At 40.1% G+C, this 20,517-nt stretch overlaps 1 protein-coding gene across 1 annotated transcript in view; it reads left to right on the forward strand.

Annotated features, from left to right (window-relative positions):
- FOXK2 (forkhead box K2) overlaps window positions 1-20,517 on the forward strand; it is a 47,208-nt gene that overhangs the window by 16,714 nt on the left and 9,977 nt on the right. Inside the window, exons 2-4 of the mRNA XM_085077920.1 lie at window positions 16,030-16,224; window positions 18,931-19,078; window positions 19,526-19,672. Coding sequence (XP_084934046.1) covers window positions 16,030-16,224; window positions 18,931-19,078; window positions 19,526-19,672 — 490 coding nt within the window. The remainder of the gene's footprint in view (window positions 1-16,029; window positions 16,225-18,930; window positions 19,079-19,525; window positions 19,673-20,517) is intronic.

The raw sequence follows: 20,517 nt of genomic DNA on the forward strand, positions 1-20,517 counted from the left end.
CAGCACTTTCTCCTTGTTTTAACCATACCTTTAAATGAAATTCAGGCCCTGCAGATAAACTGTAACTAACCCTTTGGTTTCTAGGTTATTTAAAACAAACTAACTGGGAGTTAGACCTGAAAGAGCCATCCTGTCCTGCCCTGTGTGAGCTCTGGTGTTCTTTGTGTGCTCAGCTCATACTAGTTTACTGGTGGGCCTGAAAAACAATCCCTGGGAAGAGAAGGGGAGAGGCTTGGGATCAGTTTTCTGTCAAGTCAGAAATGCAACTTTTTCCATTACCAGATAGGAAGATATTAATAAGATTGATAAAGTGGTTTTATTAGCATTTCACAGAATCATAGAATTTTTTAGTTGGAAATGATCCTCAAGGTCATTGAGTCCTACCATTGACCTGGCACTGCCCAGGCTACCACTAACCCATGTCCCCAAGTGCTACAACTACACATCTTTTAAATCCCTCCAGGGATGGTGACTCTACCACTGCCCTCAGCAGCCTGTGCCAGGGACCAACCACCCTGTGAAGAAATTGTTCCTCATATCCAACCTAAACCTCCTGTGGCACAGCTTGAGTCTTTTTCCTCTTGTCCTGTCCCTGTTCCCTGGGAGCAGTGTCCAACCCCCCCTGGCTGTCCCCTCCTGGCAGGAGTTGTGCAGAGCCAGAAGGTCCCCCTGAGCCTCCTTTGCTCCAGGCTGAGCTCCTTTCCCAGCTCCCTCAGCTGCTCCTGGTGCTCCAGACCCTTCCCAGCTCCATTCCCTTCCCTGGATGTGCTTCAGCCCCACAGTGTTGTTCTTGTAGTGAGCTGCCCAAAACTGGACACAGGGTTTGAGGAGGGGCCTCAGCAGTGCCCAGCAGAGGGGACAGGCACTACCCTGGTGCTGTGGCCACACCATGGCTGGCACAGGCCAAGTGCCATTGGCCACCTGGGCACAGCTGGGCTCACGTTCAGCTGTTGTTGATCAGCACCCTCAGGCCCTTTTCCACCCCTCTGCCCCAGCCTGGATCATGCAGGGGCTGTTGTGACCCAGGTGCAGAGCTGGCACTTGGCCTGCTTGAACCTCACGGCCATTGGTCTCAGCCCATGGATCCCGCCTGTCCAGATCCCTCAGCAGAGCCTTCCTGCCCTCCAGCAGGACAACATTCCCACCCAACTTGGCATCATGTGATGCCTGAGAATGCCTTCAATCCCCACAGATAAAGATGTTGAACGTGGGCCAGTGTGAAAGTTGTCTCCTCTTGGAAGGTTGTACTCTGTGATTCCTGAAGCTATCTCAAGGGTCCAGCCACCTCCTTATGCTGGCTCTGGCACCACTAGATCCCTTGTGGGCAGGTTCTCACACTAACCCCAAAGAGTGCTATTTTCTTCTTAAACACAGTTTTGCTGGGTCAGTTGGTGCTGGTTTAGTCAGTTGGATCACTGAGGAGTTTAACATCCGCTGCTCCTCACGCTGAAGAGATCCTCAGTGCTTCTGGTTGCTGCTTCTGTGAGGTGCTGGGTTCACAGTCACAGATGTGATCCACAAACTGTGGACTAAGAAAGGAGACCAGTGTGGACAATGAAGTTGGACTGGAAAAGCAACAAGGCTGTGCTGGTGCTATATTTAGTAGGTCCAAACTGTTTGTGTGGTTGGTGCTTCTCGTTTTGAGGTTCACCACAGGCGTATCTTCAAACACAGATATTCAATAACCAGTTTCTGTAGTGTCTTTGTGTTTTGTTTTCTGAAAAGTGATGAAGAATTCAAGGTTTCATGTTGTCTTTCAAGCTTTCTGCATCAGACGAAGGTGTCCTGTCTCGTTACCTTTGCAGTTCTTGGGAAAAAGTCACTTATTCTCCGGTCACTTTCATATAAACTGACTGGTGTTTTCTCAGGAGAGTGAGTGAAACTGAGTGAAAGATACAATTTTATAAATGAACTAATTAGTGCTTATAAGGTCTTCCTGATGTGATTCCTGGTGATGATTAAAGGCGTGGTAGTTTAAAAATATCTAATGTGCCTTTTGGACTCTCTCTAAAAAAGATAACAAACTTGTGCATTAAATTAACATTTAATGGGCAACTTGTAAAAAAATCCCGATTTTTTTTCTTGTTTTTAGAAAGGATGTTAAAAAAATGTAGATTTATACAGACTGATTTTGTCTGTCTGCTATCTTAGTTTTTAGCTTTTCTGAATTAAAACCTGCATGTTGTTGGATATGGGGAAGGTATACATCTTATTAGAGTGCCGGGTAAGGCCATGGTAAGGCCAAGCCCTCCAGAATTGTTAACATGTCTCTTAGATTCATAGTTTAGTTATCTCCATTTTTACTTTGTTGTTTTTTTTTTTTTTTTAAATAGGGTTTAGAATATTAGTATTTTACTTTTCCAGATGGATATTTCTAAGATAATAAAATAATGGAATGTATGAGTTAAAAACTAGGGAGAAGAACTCCAAATCTGTAGTAGTATTTTTTTCTACATTTTTAGTAAGTTTAACTTAGGGGCCACCTGGGTTATTATGGTAAATGCAACTTTTTTTGTGGTGCTTCCTGTACTGACACAGGGATTGAAAAAAAAAATGTATTCTCAGGATAAAAGTTTTTTGTCATTACTGACAGAAGTGTAGTATAATGCTGTACACATACAAGAAATTAGGAAACACTTTCTTTAACTAGGGATTAACATTCATTTCAACACAGCACATCTTTCTGAAAATCCAAATCTTTCAAATATCAGTTGGTTCTTAAGTGTAAATGGAAACATGTTAATTTAAGTGCTGTGAAAATTAGTGTTTGCAGTTCTCTTTGTGCAACAGCATATGCATTGAACTCATTTGCATCTCTTCAGCTTTGCCAGACAAGTGGATTCTGCAGTGGAATTTTGAAGTAATCCTATGACTGATGAAATTGTTAAATATGCAATCCTGCGTTGGAATTTCACTACAAAAAATAATGAATTTGTAGCAATCAATATTTGTACATGACAGAAATTTGGAGGAATCTTTGTTAGATGATAGTTTTGACAGTTCCATTGAGGGAAGATGCTCAGTTGATAAACCAGAGAAACCTGACTTGGACAAACGTCACTTGCTTTTCCAGGGAGGGTGAAAGTAAGACACCTTGCTTTATCTCTGTGTAGGAAAGCTTTGCAAATTTCTGCTCATCCAAGGAAGTTTAATTGCTTAAGCAGTTTGGCAGGAATTTCCTCTGTGCAAGAACCTCTCTGGAATTGACTGCAGCTTGCTTTTTTCAGCATTTCAATCATTTTATAAACCTAACTACATCAGTTTGTGTGGTCAGGAGGAAGAGTCAGCTCAATTTTTATTCTGGAAGTCTTTCACTGATACTGTGTCAGTTATTGCCTACAAAGTTGCTTTGGCTCTAGCATGTCTCACAGAATGACCAGAGGTTGAAGCACAGTGAAACAATGTATTATGTACCAGAACCATTTTTTTTCCCTTTTAGATATTCTGTTCTTAGAGAATTCAATGGTCCGGAAGAGCTAAATCACAAAATAATAATAATAATAATAATTTTAAAAGGTTGGAATTTGAAGCTAAACCAAAAGAAACTGCTCTTGAGACATGGTTGGTTTATTCTCAGGAAAGCTCAGATTGGGTTGTTTCACACAACTGAACGAGGTGCTTTTGTCATCACTGTCTATCGCACGTTCTTTGTTGTGTGGGATTGATCCGATTATTGTGGATTCTGACCCTGACTGCAGGAATGCAGTTAGAGTAAACCCAGCTGAATAGTGTACAGCAGTGCCCTTGATTTACATAGGACAAGAAATGAAAAGTGAAAATAGTATTTTCATCACTAAAACAGTTTGGTTATTAAAAAAAGAAAAAAAGATCTGTCTTTTTCTGGCCAGTGAAAGTTTTTGCAATTTCATTCTATTGGTATGGGGTAGGGTAGGAGAATGGTTAATTAAAAACAGTAGATAGAGCACAGATAAACAAATTTAAAGTGAGTCCTTCAGTATCACCAGGGGGTAGGATATGCCCTTGCTGTTGAGCACCTCCAGCCATGCGTTGTGGGGATGTTTTCGGGTGGATCTGCACAGGACAAGTGACAGGAGTGAGTAACACTTTTAGTAACCTGACAGCTGTTTGTCATCTGGAATGAGGAACTCCGTATTACTAAAGGAGAGCAAATGAAGAATCCTTTCTCTCCATGTATTTTTCAGTATTAAGATATAAATTTTAGCCTTTTCTTCTTTATTTTTTTAATTACTTGAAATACTGCTTTAATTTTGTTCTGTTCAGTAAAGGGGGAAAAAATCTTGCTTCTCACAGATACATAGGAAATGAGGTTTGTGTAGTTTAGCATCTTCAAACCCTTCAGTATTTAACTGTGTAGATTTTAACTAGAAAGTATGAATTTAATATGCAGCTTTCATGGTATAATAGTAAAGTACTGATGAAATGAAAGTTCCTTTAGCTCTGTTTGGGTGGATGTGATATATTGTTTATGATGTATATGTGTGTGTGTGTTACTTTTAGTCATGTAGACTTCACAGCCACTACTTCTGTGCTCCTTAAACAGCTCCTCTTGTGCAACAAACTCTTGATTGAGGTACTTCAGTCTAATTTTATGAAATAATCTCCCTTTTCCTGAAGGAAAGGTGTCTCTCACCTGATGTTTTGCCTTTTAAAGTGGTTGTAGAAAAAGAAGGACTTGGGGGATGATCCAATGGTTTAAACAAAGATTGGGTGTTGGGAAAAAAATGTTCTGTTCCCAACTCTCTTGCATATTTGCCAAAACAGCTTGGCCAAGTCACAGATCTGTTTAATCTGTTTTTGAAAATGGGAATAATACTTCATGGGCAGGCAGATGATGAAATTTCAGTGCTCTTTTCCAGCAGTCTTTATCAAGGAAGAGCTTTGCCTTGTCTTTTAAAATCAATCCCTTGGGTTTTGAAGGGGATTATTTGGTGTGCAGGGTGAACTCCCTAACTCTGTCTCTCCCTGCTCCCTGTATTGGTGCTGTTCTTCCTGGTACTTCAGGCTTTTTTGCATACACTGTTCCCATGTGAATGCTGCTATCCCTGAACTTCGCTGTGCCTCGGAGCTCAAAACCCACTGGATCTACCGAGCTGACCTGTGTGCAGTATGTCAGTCTTCTCTAATGAAAGGGACACCAGTGGCTTAATTATGGTTAAGGCATTGAAAGTAGCCCAGAAATTAGTTCTAGAAGCTTATCCTTCTGTATTAGTTCAAATTTCAAGCTTTCAAAGAGAATGGTTCAAACAGTTGCATATTGGAAGCATTTTCTTGTTTAGTATAGTACAGCACAGCTTTTAAATTCAGGTATCATGATGTCTTTTTGAAGCAAATTAGACTATGAGATGGCTTAAACTTACTAAAACATCAGCAGACTTCTGCATTTCAACTTGAGTAGTTTTCTGCTGAATTGGTGTATTAGCTGAAGATACCAGTGGCTGCTGGAAGCAGGGAACTGGAATTACGAGAACTGGAACTGGGACCAGAGCTGGTGCAGGAGGCCAGAGAGAGCCTGCCCTGTTTGGAAGCACTGAGCTGTTACATCCCTGTATCCCGTGAAACATCCCCAAGGTCAGGCTTTTGTTACAAAGAGCCTGGTAGATACCTGAGCTTCAGGAATCCTGGTTTATATTGTTCATTACTTCACTAGATCTTGTTTGGAGTGGGTTTCATTTTGCTGAATATGGAAGAGGTGTGAGTGAGTAGGAATGTATGTGTGTGTCTACACTTAAACTCCCTTTAAACCAATGCAACATAGCCATCCCTAGCCCTGATTCTTCAGACCACTTTTGGCTTTTCCCTTCTGTGTCATGGGCATCATTGAGTGTCTGTCCTTTCTCACTCACTCTAGACACAGATGACGAACATGGGCCCAAGTTTGCGCTTGGAGACATTAATCCCTTGCCTCGTGTGGCCTCTCCTTCTCTGTACTGGTGCTCCTTCAGTACATGACAATGATTGGCCTGTATTCTCATGAAAACTTTTATTGAGTCTATTTTTTATTCCTGGACAGATTTCCACTTGCGTGACTCTCTGACTGGTTAAATAATGTCTGTTGTTTTTCTTCGCTTTTATCCTCCTGTACTTTCCTGCTGCCCCTTCCACAGCCCACGATTTGAGCACTTGGCATAGTCTCAGAACAGCTCAGGAGGAGGAGGAGTGCTTCTTGAAGGATATTTTCCAATAACAACGTGCTTGTTGTAGATTAGTTTCTTTACTTTGTGGCTTTTCAGACTCTTTGGCGTCTTGATTGGTTCTTGAGTGCCCACAGAGATGACAAAGGAGCCTAAATTGGTGTCACACTGTGGAGCAGTCAGTGCATAGAGCATTTCTAGAGGGTCTGCACACTCGGTAGAAAAGTTTTAGGGATTTGGAAATAGAAGGAAAATTGAAAAGTAGTTTGAACAAACATTCGGGAAAGCGTACTTGGTTTAAAAAAAGAAATCTCAGAATATAATACACAATCTGGATTTCTGTTAAGATACTCAGCCCAGCAGTATCACCACAGTGAAGCAAATATGGAATGGCTCTTGAACATCAGACATCTTTAGGTAGGCTGTGAAATTTAATTAATGCCCATAGCTGTGTGAGAGGAGGCTAAAAAAAGCCTGTTCTTTGACCAGACAGGCAGATTTAGGGGGGAAATTAAACACTGCTGTCTACTCAAAGTTCGAGTTGGTAGGAAGCAGTTTTTGTCACTCCTCAATGGCCTGAGTTAGTCATGGATTTCTGTGTCAAATAAAGGGCTGTGCTGCCCTGGGAAGCAGAGTTCTGCCTTGAAAAGCCCATCTAAAATAAACTTTGCTTCCTTAAATCAGGAATAATCCTTGTGCAGCACTGCCTCAGTGGGTAGGAGCTCTCTTGGTAACGATTGGGAAGTTTGGGCATAATTTTGCAATGGAATGCAGGTCTGTGATGAGGTAATAAATGAAGGCTTTTGTTACTAAAGTAATGTATGAGTCACAAGTGCTTTTTTTATGATTATGCTTGCGTCAAAACACATCATGACAGCACTTGTTCACTGTACTCCTCCTACAGCTTTAATTGTAAGGAATGTGAGATGCCAAGAACTGTCTGTTTGGCTCCCAGCAGTTTGGTATGCTTTGCTGATAGCTTTTATTAAACACTGATTGATATTATTAGAACCTCAGTGTTTCCATATGCATTTTTTCACCCCCACAAGTACCCTGTGACTGAGGCTGAGGTGCCAGGCACCTCTAAGCAGCCAGCTTGGTGGGAAAGGATGGAGTGGGTTTGGTTTGTCAGCTTTGCCTCAGCTGTGGTTGTAAATCCTGTGCGTTATGGAAAGTTTTGGAATGGCATTTATTGTCATGGAGAAAGTTGGAGCTTGCATATTTATGGTTAAATGCAGTTATCTGGAAGGAAGACAAAACAATAATTGATTTCTGTGTTCCTGTTGCAAGTGTTTTGTTTCTGTTTTTTAAGCAGGAAGCTGTTGTGTTATAGAGTGATGTATGTAGGCTCTGTTGAGACTCGAAATAGCTGTTTGAAGTTTGGCAAAGGTAGAGGCACTCAAGCTTTTGGACAAATTTTAAATTGTTTTTATAGTTTAGAAGAAAATGTAGAGATTGAGACCACACAACCTGGCTCTGCATACGGCTTTTGTGTACAGAGATGCTAAACACCCGAAAATGCAGTGTTTCCATAGGCGGAGTTTCTTTTGTATTCACAGGCTGGGGAGCCTCAAATTCCAGAGGCATTACATGAGCAGTTTTAATGAATTAGTGTCTGGTTTTCCTGCAGCAGATGTGACAAGCAGCTTTATAAGCTGCTTCCCATCGATCGCTGTTTTCCAGCTCTTTTGTGTCTTTCTTTTGCTCAGAGAAAAGCAGGGAAGAGCTCGGTTTCTACAGTAACTGCTGCCTACACTCCTGCCTGCAGGCCAAGTGCTTTCTCAGTCCTGCAGCCTGTGCAGGGCTACTGCATTGAAATTCTGTAGGTTTTGTTTGGGTTTCTGGGTTTTTTTCTTCTTGCCGGTTTAAATATTTTGCCCTTTAAGAAAAGAGGAGAATGCAATAGAAATCTGCGATTTTGAGATAGGTAATTTTAATTAAGCACAGCACGTTGCCATGATTGTAAGATAACCTACATGTTTTTGCTGCTGATGGGTACCAGCGTTGTGTGGTTGGTATGTAAAGAATAGAGATCCTGGCTGCTAAAACAAGAACCTTTGAAAATCCGTGATCAACTGTTAGCGCCCGTTTCTGTAGCGTAATAATGCAGGGGAGGAGTGAGATCAGCTTCAAGTTGTTAATAGAATCCTTTACATTTGCAGCAAAATTTGCTGAAGTGGAATAACTTCAGCACACTCTTTTCAGTCTAAACTCTTAAATACCCTTAGAGAAACTGCTGTGAATACAGGGTTAAAAATGCCCAGTTTCTCATGACGTCAGCTCTCTGAGTGGGAACAAGCTGAACACCATTTCAGATGGGGTCATGTGTTTATTACTCAGTTTGTATTTGCTGCTGGTGCTTCAGGAATGTTCCTGTTGTCATCATCAATATTCTGCTGTCATAGGATCATTTTTTGACGCAGGCAGACTTGTTCCAGACCCTTCTGAGGCAGGTCAGCACCACTTCTGTAAGGAATATCAAACAACAACTTTACATACTTCTTATGCACTTGCTAAAACATGAGCAGGGAACTCTGTAACTGAGGTTTCCCATGGGGGAGCCATTAATTTACAGCTAGATTGTGTTTTCAGCCTTTGCTTACAATTTGGTACAAGTGTTTTATTGGCCTACTTGAATTAACATGAGGCTACAGCAATATTTCATCGCTTCTGATGCTGCATAGATCTTTGCTTTTGAATCTTAAGAGATCTGAGAATTTAGATAGATAGATCAGTGATCTTGCTCCTTAGGGTGTTTTCCATGCTGTTTGATGGCACTGTGCAGACAGCAATGGAACACCTGAAAAAACACCCAAATCCTTGTGAAGAGGATGCCCAGTGCTCAGAATAAAAATTCTAATTGCTGGTTAAAAATCTGCGAGTGTTTTGTTCCTTATGGCGTTAGAGGTCGAGCGTGCCATGGAGCCTTCGTGTGCTCTGTGTGGAGGGCATGCTGTGCAACGATTGATCTTTGGTGCACAGAAATCAATTGCAAAGGATACAGGGAATTAAGGGGAACACGCATGAGGTCGGGATTCAGTCCCCAGAGGAAAAAGCTGTGACTCTTTAAAGGGCAATTGCTCTTTGGGCAACCTCTAGAAGTGTCCCGACTAGTAATGGCCATACATAATTGAATGTAAATTTATGGTAAATTAGCCACATCAGGACTTAAGTTTCAAAGCAGGGAGGAGGAGGAGGAGTCGATCCCATCACAATGGATGTGGGCATGGCCGTGTAGGAAGTAATGCTGTGTTCTGGCTGGAGTAGTTTCTCAAAGGCTGTGGTCAGCTGCAAGCAGGAGGGCATCAAAAACTTCCTTTCTAAAAGTCTACTAGAGGTGCTGGGCTTTGTGTTGCATTAATATAAATAAGTAAATTTTTTTGATCATCAATCCCCCATCAACAGAGAAAACCAGATAATCCTTCTATTGCCAGCAATGGAGAAAGGTTTTCAAATGCCATGTTAAAGCTAAAATCTCTGACAGGAGCACAAGGTGACACTTCATGCAGGTGAACAAGCACCTGCATGAACAAATTACCCATTGAGAAAGTTGTCCCTGTTCAGGATTGTAAGAAAATAGTTATAATCTGACTTGTTTTATACTAAATCACCCTTTTTCAGTATATCCATGAAAACTTTTCCTATACTCTTAGTGATGACAAAGTGTTAAAGCAACACTTCTAAAATATAATCCTAGAAAAGACTGTAAAACAAATATCTGAACAGTTATTTCTGTTTAAAGAGTCAAGACAATGCTTACTGCAAAAAAATCTGTGGTCTTTTTAATAGCCTTTATTAGTAATCATTTAGTGCTGGGAGTTTCTGAGTGGCTGCTCAATATATGACTGTTTGGATGGATTTATGTATCTACCTTCATTATTGGCTTGGAAGCCCAGCTTTTTACTGTTGGGTACTTTAAGATTATCTTGAAATAAAAACAACAGTTCAGTTCAATTTGTCTTCTTAATAAGTTTTGGTTTTGTTGATTCTTTTAGCTCTAAAGGTGATGACTCTGTTCCAGAAATGGACTGTGGTATTGACTTCCAGTTCAATTAAACACAGCCCAAAGTCTTAAAAATAAATTCTGGTCATGCATAATTTAGTATGCCTGCTCTTGGTGTTGAGCAGTCAGAAACCTTTTGGTAGAAAATTCGGATGATGAGGAAGTTAGAGGGTGTAATGGTGTATTTTTTTGGAAAGGGGAGGCTGAATGAAGTAGCTGCTTTCTCCTCAGTGTGGGAATTGTTGCCTTTTTCCAAGTTCATCAAGGTTACTTCTTTCAGGTGCTTCCAAGACAGGGAGTCTCATCCCTTCCTCCAGGTTTCTGTGTGTTTTGTGTGTGTTAGTTCAAAAGGTGAGGAGCCAAGCTCAGCTCTCTCTTTAGAGATGCAGCTTTTCCCAGCACATGGAGGCACCATACACAGGCTTTACAGAGTCTGAAATGACATGTGATCATACTTCAACATTTTCAGCTTTTTTCACATCCATGGTATTTCTAGTTGTATTTGTTAAGACTCATCTTTTAAGTCTTGTTTATTTAAAAACCAGTTAAAAAACACAGCCACATTTTGTTTAATCTATAATTAATATCCTATTAATCCATTGTGATGGAATCAATAATAAATGAAGCAACAAATGCAGAAAATATAAAACTGGCGTCCTTGTGCTTTCAAACTGAAATTTATCCATTAGCAGGAAGTCAATCAAATTGTAATTTCCAAGCACCATGTTCCAGGGGGCGCTTGCTTGAATGGACTTGCTGCTGGAATGCTCACAGTAGAAGGAGAGGCCAAAGGACCTCGATTTTATTTAATTTTTTTATCTGGAGAAGCTCAAAGGTGGATCTTAGTACAACCTTCCCCTGCCTGAGGAGTGGCTGTAGAAAGGCTGGAGCCAGGCTGTGCCAGCAGGCTCATAGTTTGGGCATGAGCAGCTGTAGAAGTTGCAATGAAGAATTTACATCTGTACAAATGGGAACACCCTTCACTGCTTGAGAGTGCAGTTATGGGAAATGAGTTGCCCTACTCTATCCTTGGAAGGCTTCAAAATTTGGAGAGACAAGGCCCTGAGTAACCTGGTCTAACTTGGAAGTTAGCCTGCTTTGAGCTGGAGATTGGGCTGGACAATTTCAGAGGTCCCTTGAAAACACAGTTTCTCTCTAGTTCTGTCTGAAAGATGTAAAACCCCAATTTTTGCTTGACTTTTAAAACACAAGTATTTCAAAAGTGGGCCTGGGAATGTGCACTGTAGGTGGTTAAGTGTCAGTGTGCACATCTTCTACAAGAAGTATAAATAAATGAATTACCTGTGAGAGTCATTTTTACTGGAGCAAGGGGAAAGACCAGTTGGGAAGTAGACTGTAAGTATGTAGGTAAGAGGAATTAGAAAATGGATTAGTTTCAAATTTCCCTTCAATGGGAAGGAGACCATAGGTAGAAGTATGGTGATTTGCATGTTTTTTTGGTAGTTCACTGATCAAAGTAGCAGAAAGAAGTACAGATAGTATCATCTCAGGCTGCTGTACTGTCAGAGAAAACTGAAGTGGAAAAGCTGTGTTTGGTGGTGCAGATGTTGATAATGACCTCTGTTTCTCTTTGTGGGGAGTTACACTGCCTGTGTTCACCTTGAAAGTATTAGAAGTCAAAAATCGACACAAGCAATCTCCCAGATGCTGACTGAGTTCTTTTTCGAGTCTTGGTTTTTTAATGTGAAAAGTTGAAGCTGTCCTTGGCTCTCAGTAAATCAACAAGAGTTCAAAAACAGGCACCTTGTTATTCTTTCAGATCTGTTTAAATCTCAGGGGATCTTTAAGTTAACAGGGGTTCAGTATCACAGTCAGTGTGAAAGAATTGAACTGTGTAGTTGTAACTACCATGACTTCAGGGGTTATCACTGCTGAACCTTTATAATCTATTTGAATGTAAAATCTGGAGGTGGTGATAAAAGAACCTGCTGATCAAAGTGGCATGGCAGCTTCTGTCTGATTTTGGTCTTGGCTCTTAGAAAGCAATTAAACTGGAATAATTCAAAGGATACTGAGGCACTGGGTGCCACAGCAGGGTTTGCATACGGGGAAGAAATTGAATCTCTGCTGCTATATTTTGGTTTCCCAGATAAAACAGGACGAAATTCCTCATTTTGAATCAGATAGTATTTTCACACAGACAGAATTCCAAGTGTACAGTCAGCTTTTCCCTGCAGTATGGACAGAACTGCTAAGGGGAAATGAGAAAATATTAGAAATACAGATGTGACAGAACTAGGCTTTAGACATTGTACCCTGAGACACTTGTCTGGCACCTTGCAACGTTCCTAAACTCAGTAGAGATCCTGCCTGGATCAGCATCACTGTGTTTGGCTGGGAACTGCAGATATATAAGTTTTCTATGGAATAGTTTGAAATGATGTGATGCTTCTTGTCTGTTTTCCACTAATCAACCCACATTGTTTTTTGTTTTGGTTTTTTTTTTAATGTGAAGAAGAATAATTGAGGTAATGAATTGCATTTTAGTTGTGACACCTCCTCTGTGGTTCTGTGGGTTGCACAGTGGCCTCCCTTGTGATGCTCCATAGGAAGCAAATAGACTTGTTGTCAATAAATGTACAAAATTTATTTCATTGCAGATACTCTGAATAGTTGTTTGAAATACATAAAGTACAATGCTGGCACATCAGCTAAGTAGTGCTGTTTTTGTTTAACATGTAGATACTTGCCACACTCTCCATCATAGAACTGTTCAGACAAGGATGAGTTGCAAACATTTGATTTTAGGAATCTGTTGAATCAATCTTTGTGACTCTATTTGATTTCCTGCTCTGAATGGCATTGTCCCATAAAGGCAGGATGTTGGTTAGTTGAGTGAAGAGGCATAGAGTGACAGCTTACAAAACTGCTTTATTTCTTTGGGGAGTTTTTTGTAAGTGGGTTGTCCAGGTGAGTTTCTCCTCTAGCAGCCATCCTGTAATAGTGTATTGTGAAACTATTGCAAATGTTTGTACACTGAGTAAAATCCAATTCAGCTTGTTGAGGACTAAATGTTTGATGAGGTCTCTCCCTGTGGGTGTTCTGTGGTTTTTGTTTAGTTCATTGCATAACTAAACAATATGCCAAAACCAACTTGATTCTGATCAAATTAGGACATGTTCTGTACTTTGATTTTGGATGTAAATATAATACATTTGCATAAATTCAATTTATTCAGGAATTCTGTTGGTTAGTATACACTCTTTGTTCTGTGTTTTGGCTGAATTCCAGCTATAAAAATATCCTTCTATTAAAAAAAACTGTTTGCAAATATGAATCAATTGACAGATGTGGTCTTTTGATAATATTCAGGTGTTTATTGCTCTAACCAGAGAGGGATTTGTAAGTACATTGTATCTTCCTTACTTACACCGGCCTTTTGGTCTCAGCATGGGAAATGTAAACTGCACTGGTGAGGCCTCTGAGTTTTCACAGCTGTCAGTTCCAAGTTTGTTTGGCACATGTAGAACCCCTGGAGTCCCTGGGTAGTCCAAGCTCCTAAGTTTGGGGCTGCTTTCTGTGGGTGATTTTTTTCCAACCTCAATCAACATTTGAGAGCTCCACGTCTGTGCTGTGCTCTGAAACCTGTCCTGTAGTGTGCCCTGGTCAGAGCTGCCCTTGCCTTGTTTGCCAGAGATGCCCACAGGGAGATGATGCATTCAGGGGTGCAGTAGCTTAAGAAGGGAGATAGATCTTTTCATATGCCTGTGCCTACATGGAATATCAAAGGAATTGTTGAGCATACGTTTTCTGCCTTTCCATGTTCCTGGTACTTGTGTCTTAAGTTGTGAAGATCCACCTCTTTCCCATCTACCTCCTGCCCATCCTCACCCTGGTGTGGCACAGGAGGACTCTGGTTCCTCAGGGTTGTGTTCTGGGCTTTTTTACCAGGCAATAAGGACTGGGAATTTTAAAAAATGCAATAAAGCAATAAAAGCAATTAAAAATAAAGCAATGTCCAGTTCTTCTCACATTTTTCTTGAGTTGAATTAAATTTAGTTTTAAAAGCATTAGGGTAAATTTGCAGGTATGGAATAGCCTTATTAAATACATAGGGCAGGTGACTAAATCTGTTTCTGTGTCAAACAGATGTTGTTCACTTTCTCACAGGGAATTTTACTTAATCTTTCGCTACTGTCTTTGCATACACTTGAGTGTTGTTATTGCTGGTTAAAAGAAATGCTTGGAAAATATATTTATCAGCAAAACAACCAAGACCCCTTTCCATTGTCACTAAAGTGTACAAGCACAAAATCCTTTCTACTGGAAAAAGCAAAGAAATGAGTTGTTACTGAATATATAAAAAAAACCCAACCCAGAAATTGGTCCATTTAACTTCCTTGCTGAAATGCGTGTGCAGTTTTTTGGCATAGATTCTGTTCCTAATTTAGTACATTGAGCATGTTTCAGAAATAGGTCGTCTGTTAAATGCGGACACGGTCCGTACTCAGAAGTAAGACGGAGAGAAAAGGAAGGTCACTGTCAATTCTTTCTCTTTTTTCCTGATCCTTGAGTGTGTATTGTAGGGAAAAAGAACCACTGTGGTGCTTGTGGCAAGGGACAGAGTGAAAATCAAATGCTGCCTTTGTTCTATAAACATCCTTAGATTCATTTTAAGATATGAAAGCCAAAACACACGAGAGAGTTCATTTTTAAGGCTACTCTGCAGCTGAGTGTTCTGCCAATTCTTACATCACTTTTATGTTTAATATATTTTTCCAGAGAAATGATCACTTTTATTTACAGTCTGTATTATGCATTCATAGCTCATTTCTTACTCCCTGTTCCAGCATGTGCTTGTTTCCTTTCTGTATAAAACTAGTTTTGTCTAGAAGCACTTAGAAGCAAAACAAACCCAAACTGTAACATTTTGTGAGGTTTGTTTCTGGGTATGGTGTCGTTGGAAAGTCCTTTTCATCATGTGGGAGGTGTGTAAATGTCATCGTGGGCTTAGTGCTCAGTGTAGTCTAACAACTTAAGAATGAGGAGGTAGTAAAGTTATTTGAACTGTATTTTAATAGATGCTTTTGTTGAGACAAAATTCAGTTTTTTATTTGCTGAAGATTGAGCAAATTTATTTACCAAGAAGTTAGAAGCAGCGTGTCTTGTTTAATTGGGTTCAATTCTAAATGCTGTGCACAGGGATGTAGAAAGGGGATTATCCTCAGGTACATTCATTGTATTTTATTTTTCAAATTTTTAAACAGTTGCACATTGTTAATTTACGGTTAGTCATTAAATTTAGGCATGTAATCCTTGGTAATACATGAAAATGGGCAGTTTACTGAAATTGGGTCTTAAATTCAGCTGTGAAAAAAGGTATTTGAATGTATACTAAAGCAGCAGTATACTCTGTAAATGAGCAGAATTAAAATTGATGTATGTTTCATTTAATAGGTATTTGAAGAGAAAAGAACCCAAATCTCTTAGAACGGTCTATGAAACTGGTTGGACCTCAAATCAGCCAATGTTTGTGCTTCAGATTAATTTTGCTATCATGGACCAACTTGTTCATTTGCTGAAGCCATTCCTTGGCATCATAAAATAATGGGCTTTTGTCTTCAAAACAGCTCTGCTTTGGGGCTACTGCAAGATCAGTATGAACCTCAAGAAATTTAGAGACAACACAAAAGCTGTCCTTGTTAGAAAGAATTACATTTGCTTGTATTCCTTTACAAATGTCAGTTGCTTACCTGGGGATCTTTTTCTGGTTGTGTTGATCTCCCTGTATGATCTGTAAATGAAGGTGGCTGTGGGTAATTACATACCATACTGTAGCTTATAAATTCTAAATGAGCTTAGGTGATACGTGCAAGTTATGCAGAAAGTCTTACATTCTGTAAACAAGTGACTTACGTATTTGTTGGGTTTTTTTCTTTTTTTATTTTTCAGCTGTACTTTCAGGTTTCCCAGCACAAACATCAAGATAACATTCACAGCTCTGTCCAATGAAAAGAGAGAAAAACAGGAGGCCCCGGAGTCCCCAGTGAAGCCTGTGCAACCCCAGATCTCTCCCTTAACAATAAACATTCCAGACAACATGGCTCACCTGATCAGCCCTCTCCCTTCTCCCACAGGAACTATCAGGTATTTAAACCCTGCAGGTGGGATCAGGGCCATGTACAGTCAGGCTCAGCACAACTTTCATTTAGTATTTTGCTTTTGAGGTCAAAGTTTGGCTGAAGCTCAGCATTACCTGCCTCAAGAAACTCCCTTTCTGCTGACATAGTTGCATGAACAGTCTGTGATACTCTGGTTTAACATGTTAAATGTGTAGCAGGCTGCTCAGGAGCCTGGCATTTTTCTTGCATTCCAACAATTTAAATTGCTTTTTGCTCTTGCATGCTTATGGCAACTCTTCAAATGAGACAATTTTAAATTACACCATTTTAAAACATTTTGATTTGTCACTCTCCTCCTGAAGTTCATCATCAGGAAAAATGGTGGTTTGGGTTATTGTTAGTGAGAAAAATGGACTGATCTCTTACTCCAGAAGATTTGTGATTGAGTAGTCACTGCTGGAAGCAAGCAGACCTTTTACTTAAAATGCAAGCTGAGGTGCAGAGCTCAGTTGTTGGGGTGGTTGATCCTGGGGAGGCTGATCCAGGATTTTGCTTGCTCTGCTGCTTCTTTGGTAATTGCAGCCCTTGTCCCACCTGATACTCAGTTAAACATGAGCAACCCATCCTCACAAATGGGTAAAATTAGTTCAGATGGAATTGTCCAAATTCTTGGAAAGATCAGGGGCAAAACTTCCACGTCAAGGCACTGAAAGTTGTTTCAGTCATGGATGTGCTTTTGAAAGCTTTTTTGTCCCCTCTCACTTGCTGCATCTTCACTTGAGTGAAGAACTGTCCGTGCTTGCTTTTTAAAAAGGTACAACTTGTTAATGAAGTTTGAATGTAAGGATAATTGACTTACTGCATGCTTGCCAGGCCCTTGGTCTTTATCTTAGAGCATTTAATGATGCCTGCCTAAATGATGGAAACAGAGAGAACAGATATCTAGATTTGTCTGTGCAACAGGTTTGCTTATAAGAATTCAGGGAAGACACGTCTTGCCCAAGAAGTGACAGAACAGCTCACAAATATTTCAGATAATATCCCATCTATCACCACTGTCTTTGCCTCACTGTGATTTTGTAATTCTCTTCAGGGCTTTCATGCACCTGTTGAGTAGTTTGTTACAGAAAAAAAAAAAAGATGACAGTTTTGAGTCTATTTTGAGAGCAAAGCTTGTCAGTTTCTCTGCAAATCATCCTGTTTTGTAGAAGACTTGTAAACTTGCTTTGATTATACCATATGTGTCGCTTTGTCAATATATGCTAAAGTGAGCAGAGCAGAGGGATGTTGTCAGCTGATACGTGAAAACACAGAGCAGCAGTGACCTATATCTAAAAAAATAAATTAGCTACACATTTTGGCTCTAATCAAGGATTCTTCTGTACAACACTTAAAAAATGCAATCTCTCTCTTATAGTAAGTATATGACAAGCAGCAAATCATTGGTGGATTTCTTGTGAAATGAAGCTTTGATACTATCAGTATAGGTAAATATTGCCCAATCTATAGTGTTTGTATCTTTTTGTACATAAAAAAGGAGGTAGCAATAAACTTGAAGGGCCAGGCAGATAAACAAACCTTGACAAATGTAAAATTCTTAAAGCTTTAGTGTATAGATCTAAATAACATTGTCTAGATTTGTTTTTTGTTGATGTTTTGGACCATAGATTCAAAGATTAAAGATTATCTCTGGAGATAAGGCTGATTCTGGGGGCAGGTGCTGCTATTGGGATTTCTAGTTTTTTGGAATTTCTGAGGGCTGCCTTGAAATCAGCTGCAGTATGAACTGCAGAGAGTGTGTGTCCTTGTAGAGAGCTGCCAAAATTATTTTGGGGAAGGGGATGAACTTCACCTGCTGACTTTCTCTTTCCTCTTGGCTAAAAGGAAATTGTAGAAGAAATTTGGCATCGTGCAGTTGCAGTTCCTGTGGACTCTGCAAGGCAGGGGACCACTGGTAGAAAGATGTACCAGTGGTATTATATACAATTTTATCTGGTTTTCTGTGATGGATGACAAAATGTGAAGTGTTAAAGAGATACTGCTTTAATGTTTGGCATCATCTCTTGCTTTCTAACAGTGTATCTGCTCTATTAGCCAGATACAATAAAAATAATAATGCCTAATACTGCATTAAATCAGCTGAGTCAGTGCTGATGCATCCCATTTATAGATAAGTTTATGATTTTTGTACAAATATCTGTGTGTAAGTATGTGCACACACCTGTAAACACTTAAAATAATACTGGTTTAGATTTAAGTGAGAATCAAACCTTTTTTTACCTCACTGCTTGCTATATTTTCTCAAATGTGCAGAAACACAACACAGGAGAGAGGATTTTTACTGAGCAGACTGAACATAAACATATGGCAGAAATTCCGTGCAAGATGTGTCTCCTGTTTCCAGCGAGTGTCTGAGAATTTGTGGTTGCTGATGCAGTTAAGGTGGACTTTTCTGTTGGCAAATCTTACACCAATACAGTACAGCCTAATCAATCAGTTGATCCTTGCTCTTTTGAGGAGGGAAGGCTGAGCAGTTCCTGCAGTGGTTCTGATTCCATGGATGAGTTAGCAAGGAATGGAACATGCTTTGTGATGGAAGCCCTGACAGACCTTTAGCTGCAGCCTCTCAGCTCTGCTAGTGGCTTTGCTGCAGTAAGAGCTTTTTGATGAGACATAATGTGGTGATATACTGTATAACAAAATAGTAGGATCTTCTTTTTATGCTCTACAGTGCTGCAAATTCCTGCCCATCGAGCCCCCGTGGCGCAGGCTCTTCAGGGTACAAAATGAGTCGTGGAATAGCATCTGACCTACATTTGATGGCTGACAATTCACAGTCAGAGAACGACAAGGAAGCTTCGGGGGGAGACAGCCCAAAGGTAAACACAGCTTGAAACCAATCCCAGGAATGACACCTGGAGTGAATGTAAGATTTGGGGTATTTTGTTTGCTAAAGTGTGTGCACTGAGTGGTAATTTAACATTGCAGGCTTTAAAAACAATGGGTAGGGTTTTGTGATCAGATGTGAGATTGATTGATTGACTGATTGATTTACCCCTCTCCTGTTTGGGGGAGGGTCTGTGTTATAGATCTGTTTGGAGGCTATTGAAAATTCTTTGCTGTTATACGTATCTGCAAAATTTAAGTTATCCTAAAATCGCTGATCAGATGAACAAAGCTTTCTTAGTTTCTTTTCTGCCTCAAAATTTTGGTCATCAAAAAGCGCTCTAAGTCAAGTTAATTATGTTCTATGACTTTTGATCTAGAAAGCAGTGTTTATATCTTCAAAGTTTGTTGATGCAGACTTTTCTTGGTTTTTTCCCCAGGATGACTCTAAGCCACCCTACTCCTATGCACAGTTAATAGTCCAAGCAATTACAATGGCCCCGGATAAGCAGCTTACACTAAATGGAATTTATACGCACATAACTAAAAATTATCCCTACTACAGGACAGCAGACAAGGGCTGGCAGGTAATTTTGATTTCTGGAATACTTTTTTTTGACTTGTGAGTAATACTGGCAGCTGTAAATGGTCATGAGCAGGCAGTTGGTAAGCCTCACAACTCTTCAGAACTAGAATTTGTCAAATGAGTGTGTTGTCTTTCTTCCGATTGTAAGTTTTCCAGCAAAGTGGGCAATTGACATTAGTCTGTATTTGAAACATTGCTTTATTGATGGAATGGTGTTCTCCAAACCTCTAGTAAGAATGCAGACAGACTTTGGGGAAAGCAAAGTGCATTTGGCACTGGATTTGAATACTGTATGCTATCTAGGAATGGTGTCATGTTCTGTAACTTACAGTTGTGTAAACATCCGTGTTGCTATCTTGAGACACAATTGAGATATTAAAAGCTCCAAGTTCAGTTTTATTTGCAAACAGTGATCTTGCCCATGCAACAGGTGAAGGAACAAATGTGTTATTATCTCACACTGGTTCATGCACTGTTTTATTTGTGAACTTGCCCATTCCTGTACTGAGTTGGATCAAACCCTTCAAGTCTGCAGAATTTATTTCTGCTTTCTTTTCATTTTTACAAGATCAGCCTCAGCTTTTGCCAGGATGACTAACCGAGTACGAATCAGTCTGGCAGAGTCTTCCCAGACACACATGAAGGCTCTGTGCCTTTGGTGCTGCTCTGGGTGTCTCAGAGGCCAGGGAGCACAGTTTGCAGGGCCTGTAACAGCTGGAGCACACAGTCCATTGTGAGTATCAATCAGGTCACTTTTAAATATTAGTCACATACTTATTTGTCATAAGGCCTAAATGAATGTTAGATCACTCTCCCAAGGTTAGTGGGGAACGTAGCTGTTCCTGG

The sequence above is a fragment of the Lichenostomus cassidix genome, chromosome 18 (assembly GCF_008360975.1).
Source record: "Lichenostomus cassidix isolate B80296 chromosome 18, HeHo_3.0, whole genome shotgun sequence".
Taxonomy (NCBI): Eukaryota; Metazoa; Chordata; class Aves; order Passeriformes; family Meliphagidae; genus Lichenostomus; species Lichenostomus cassidix.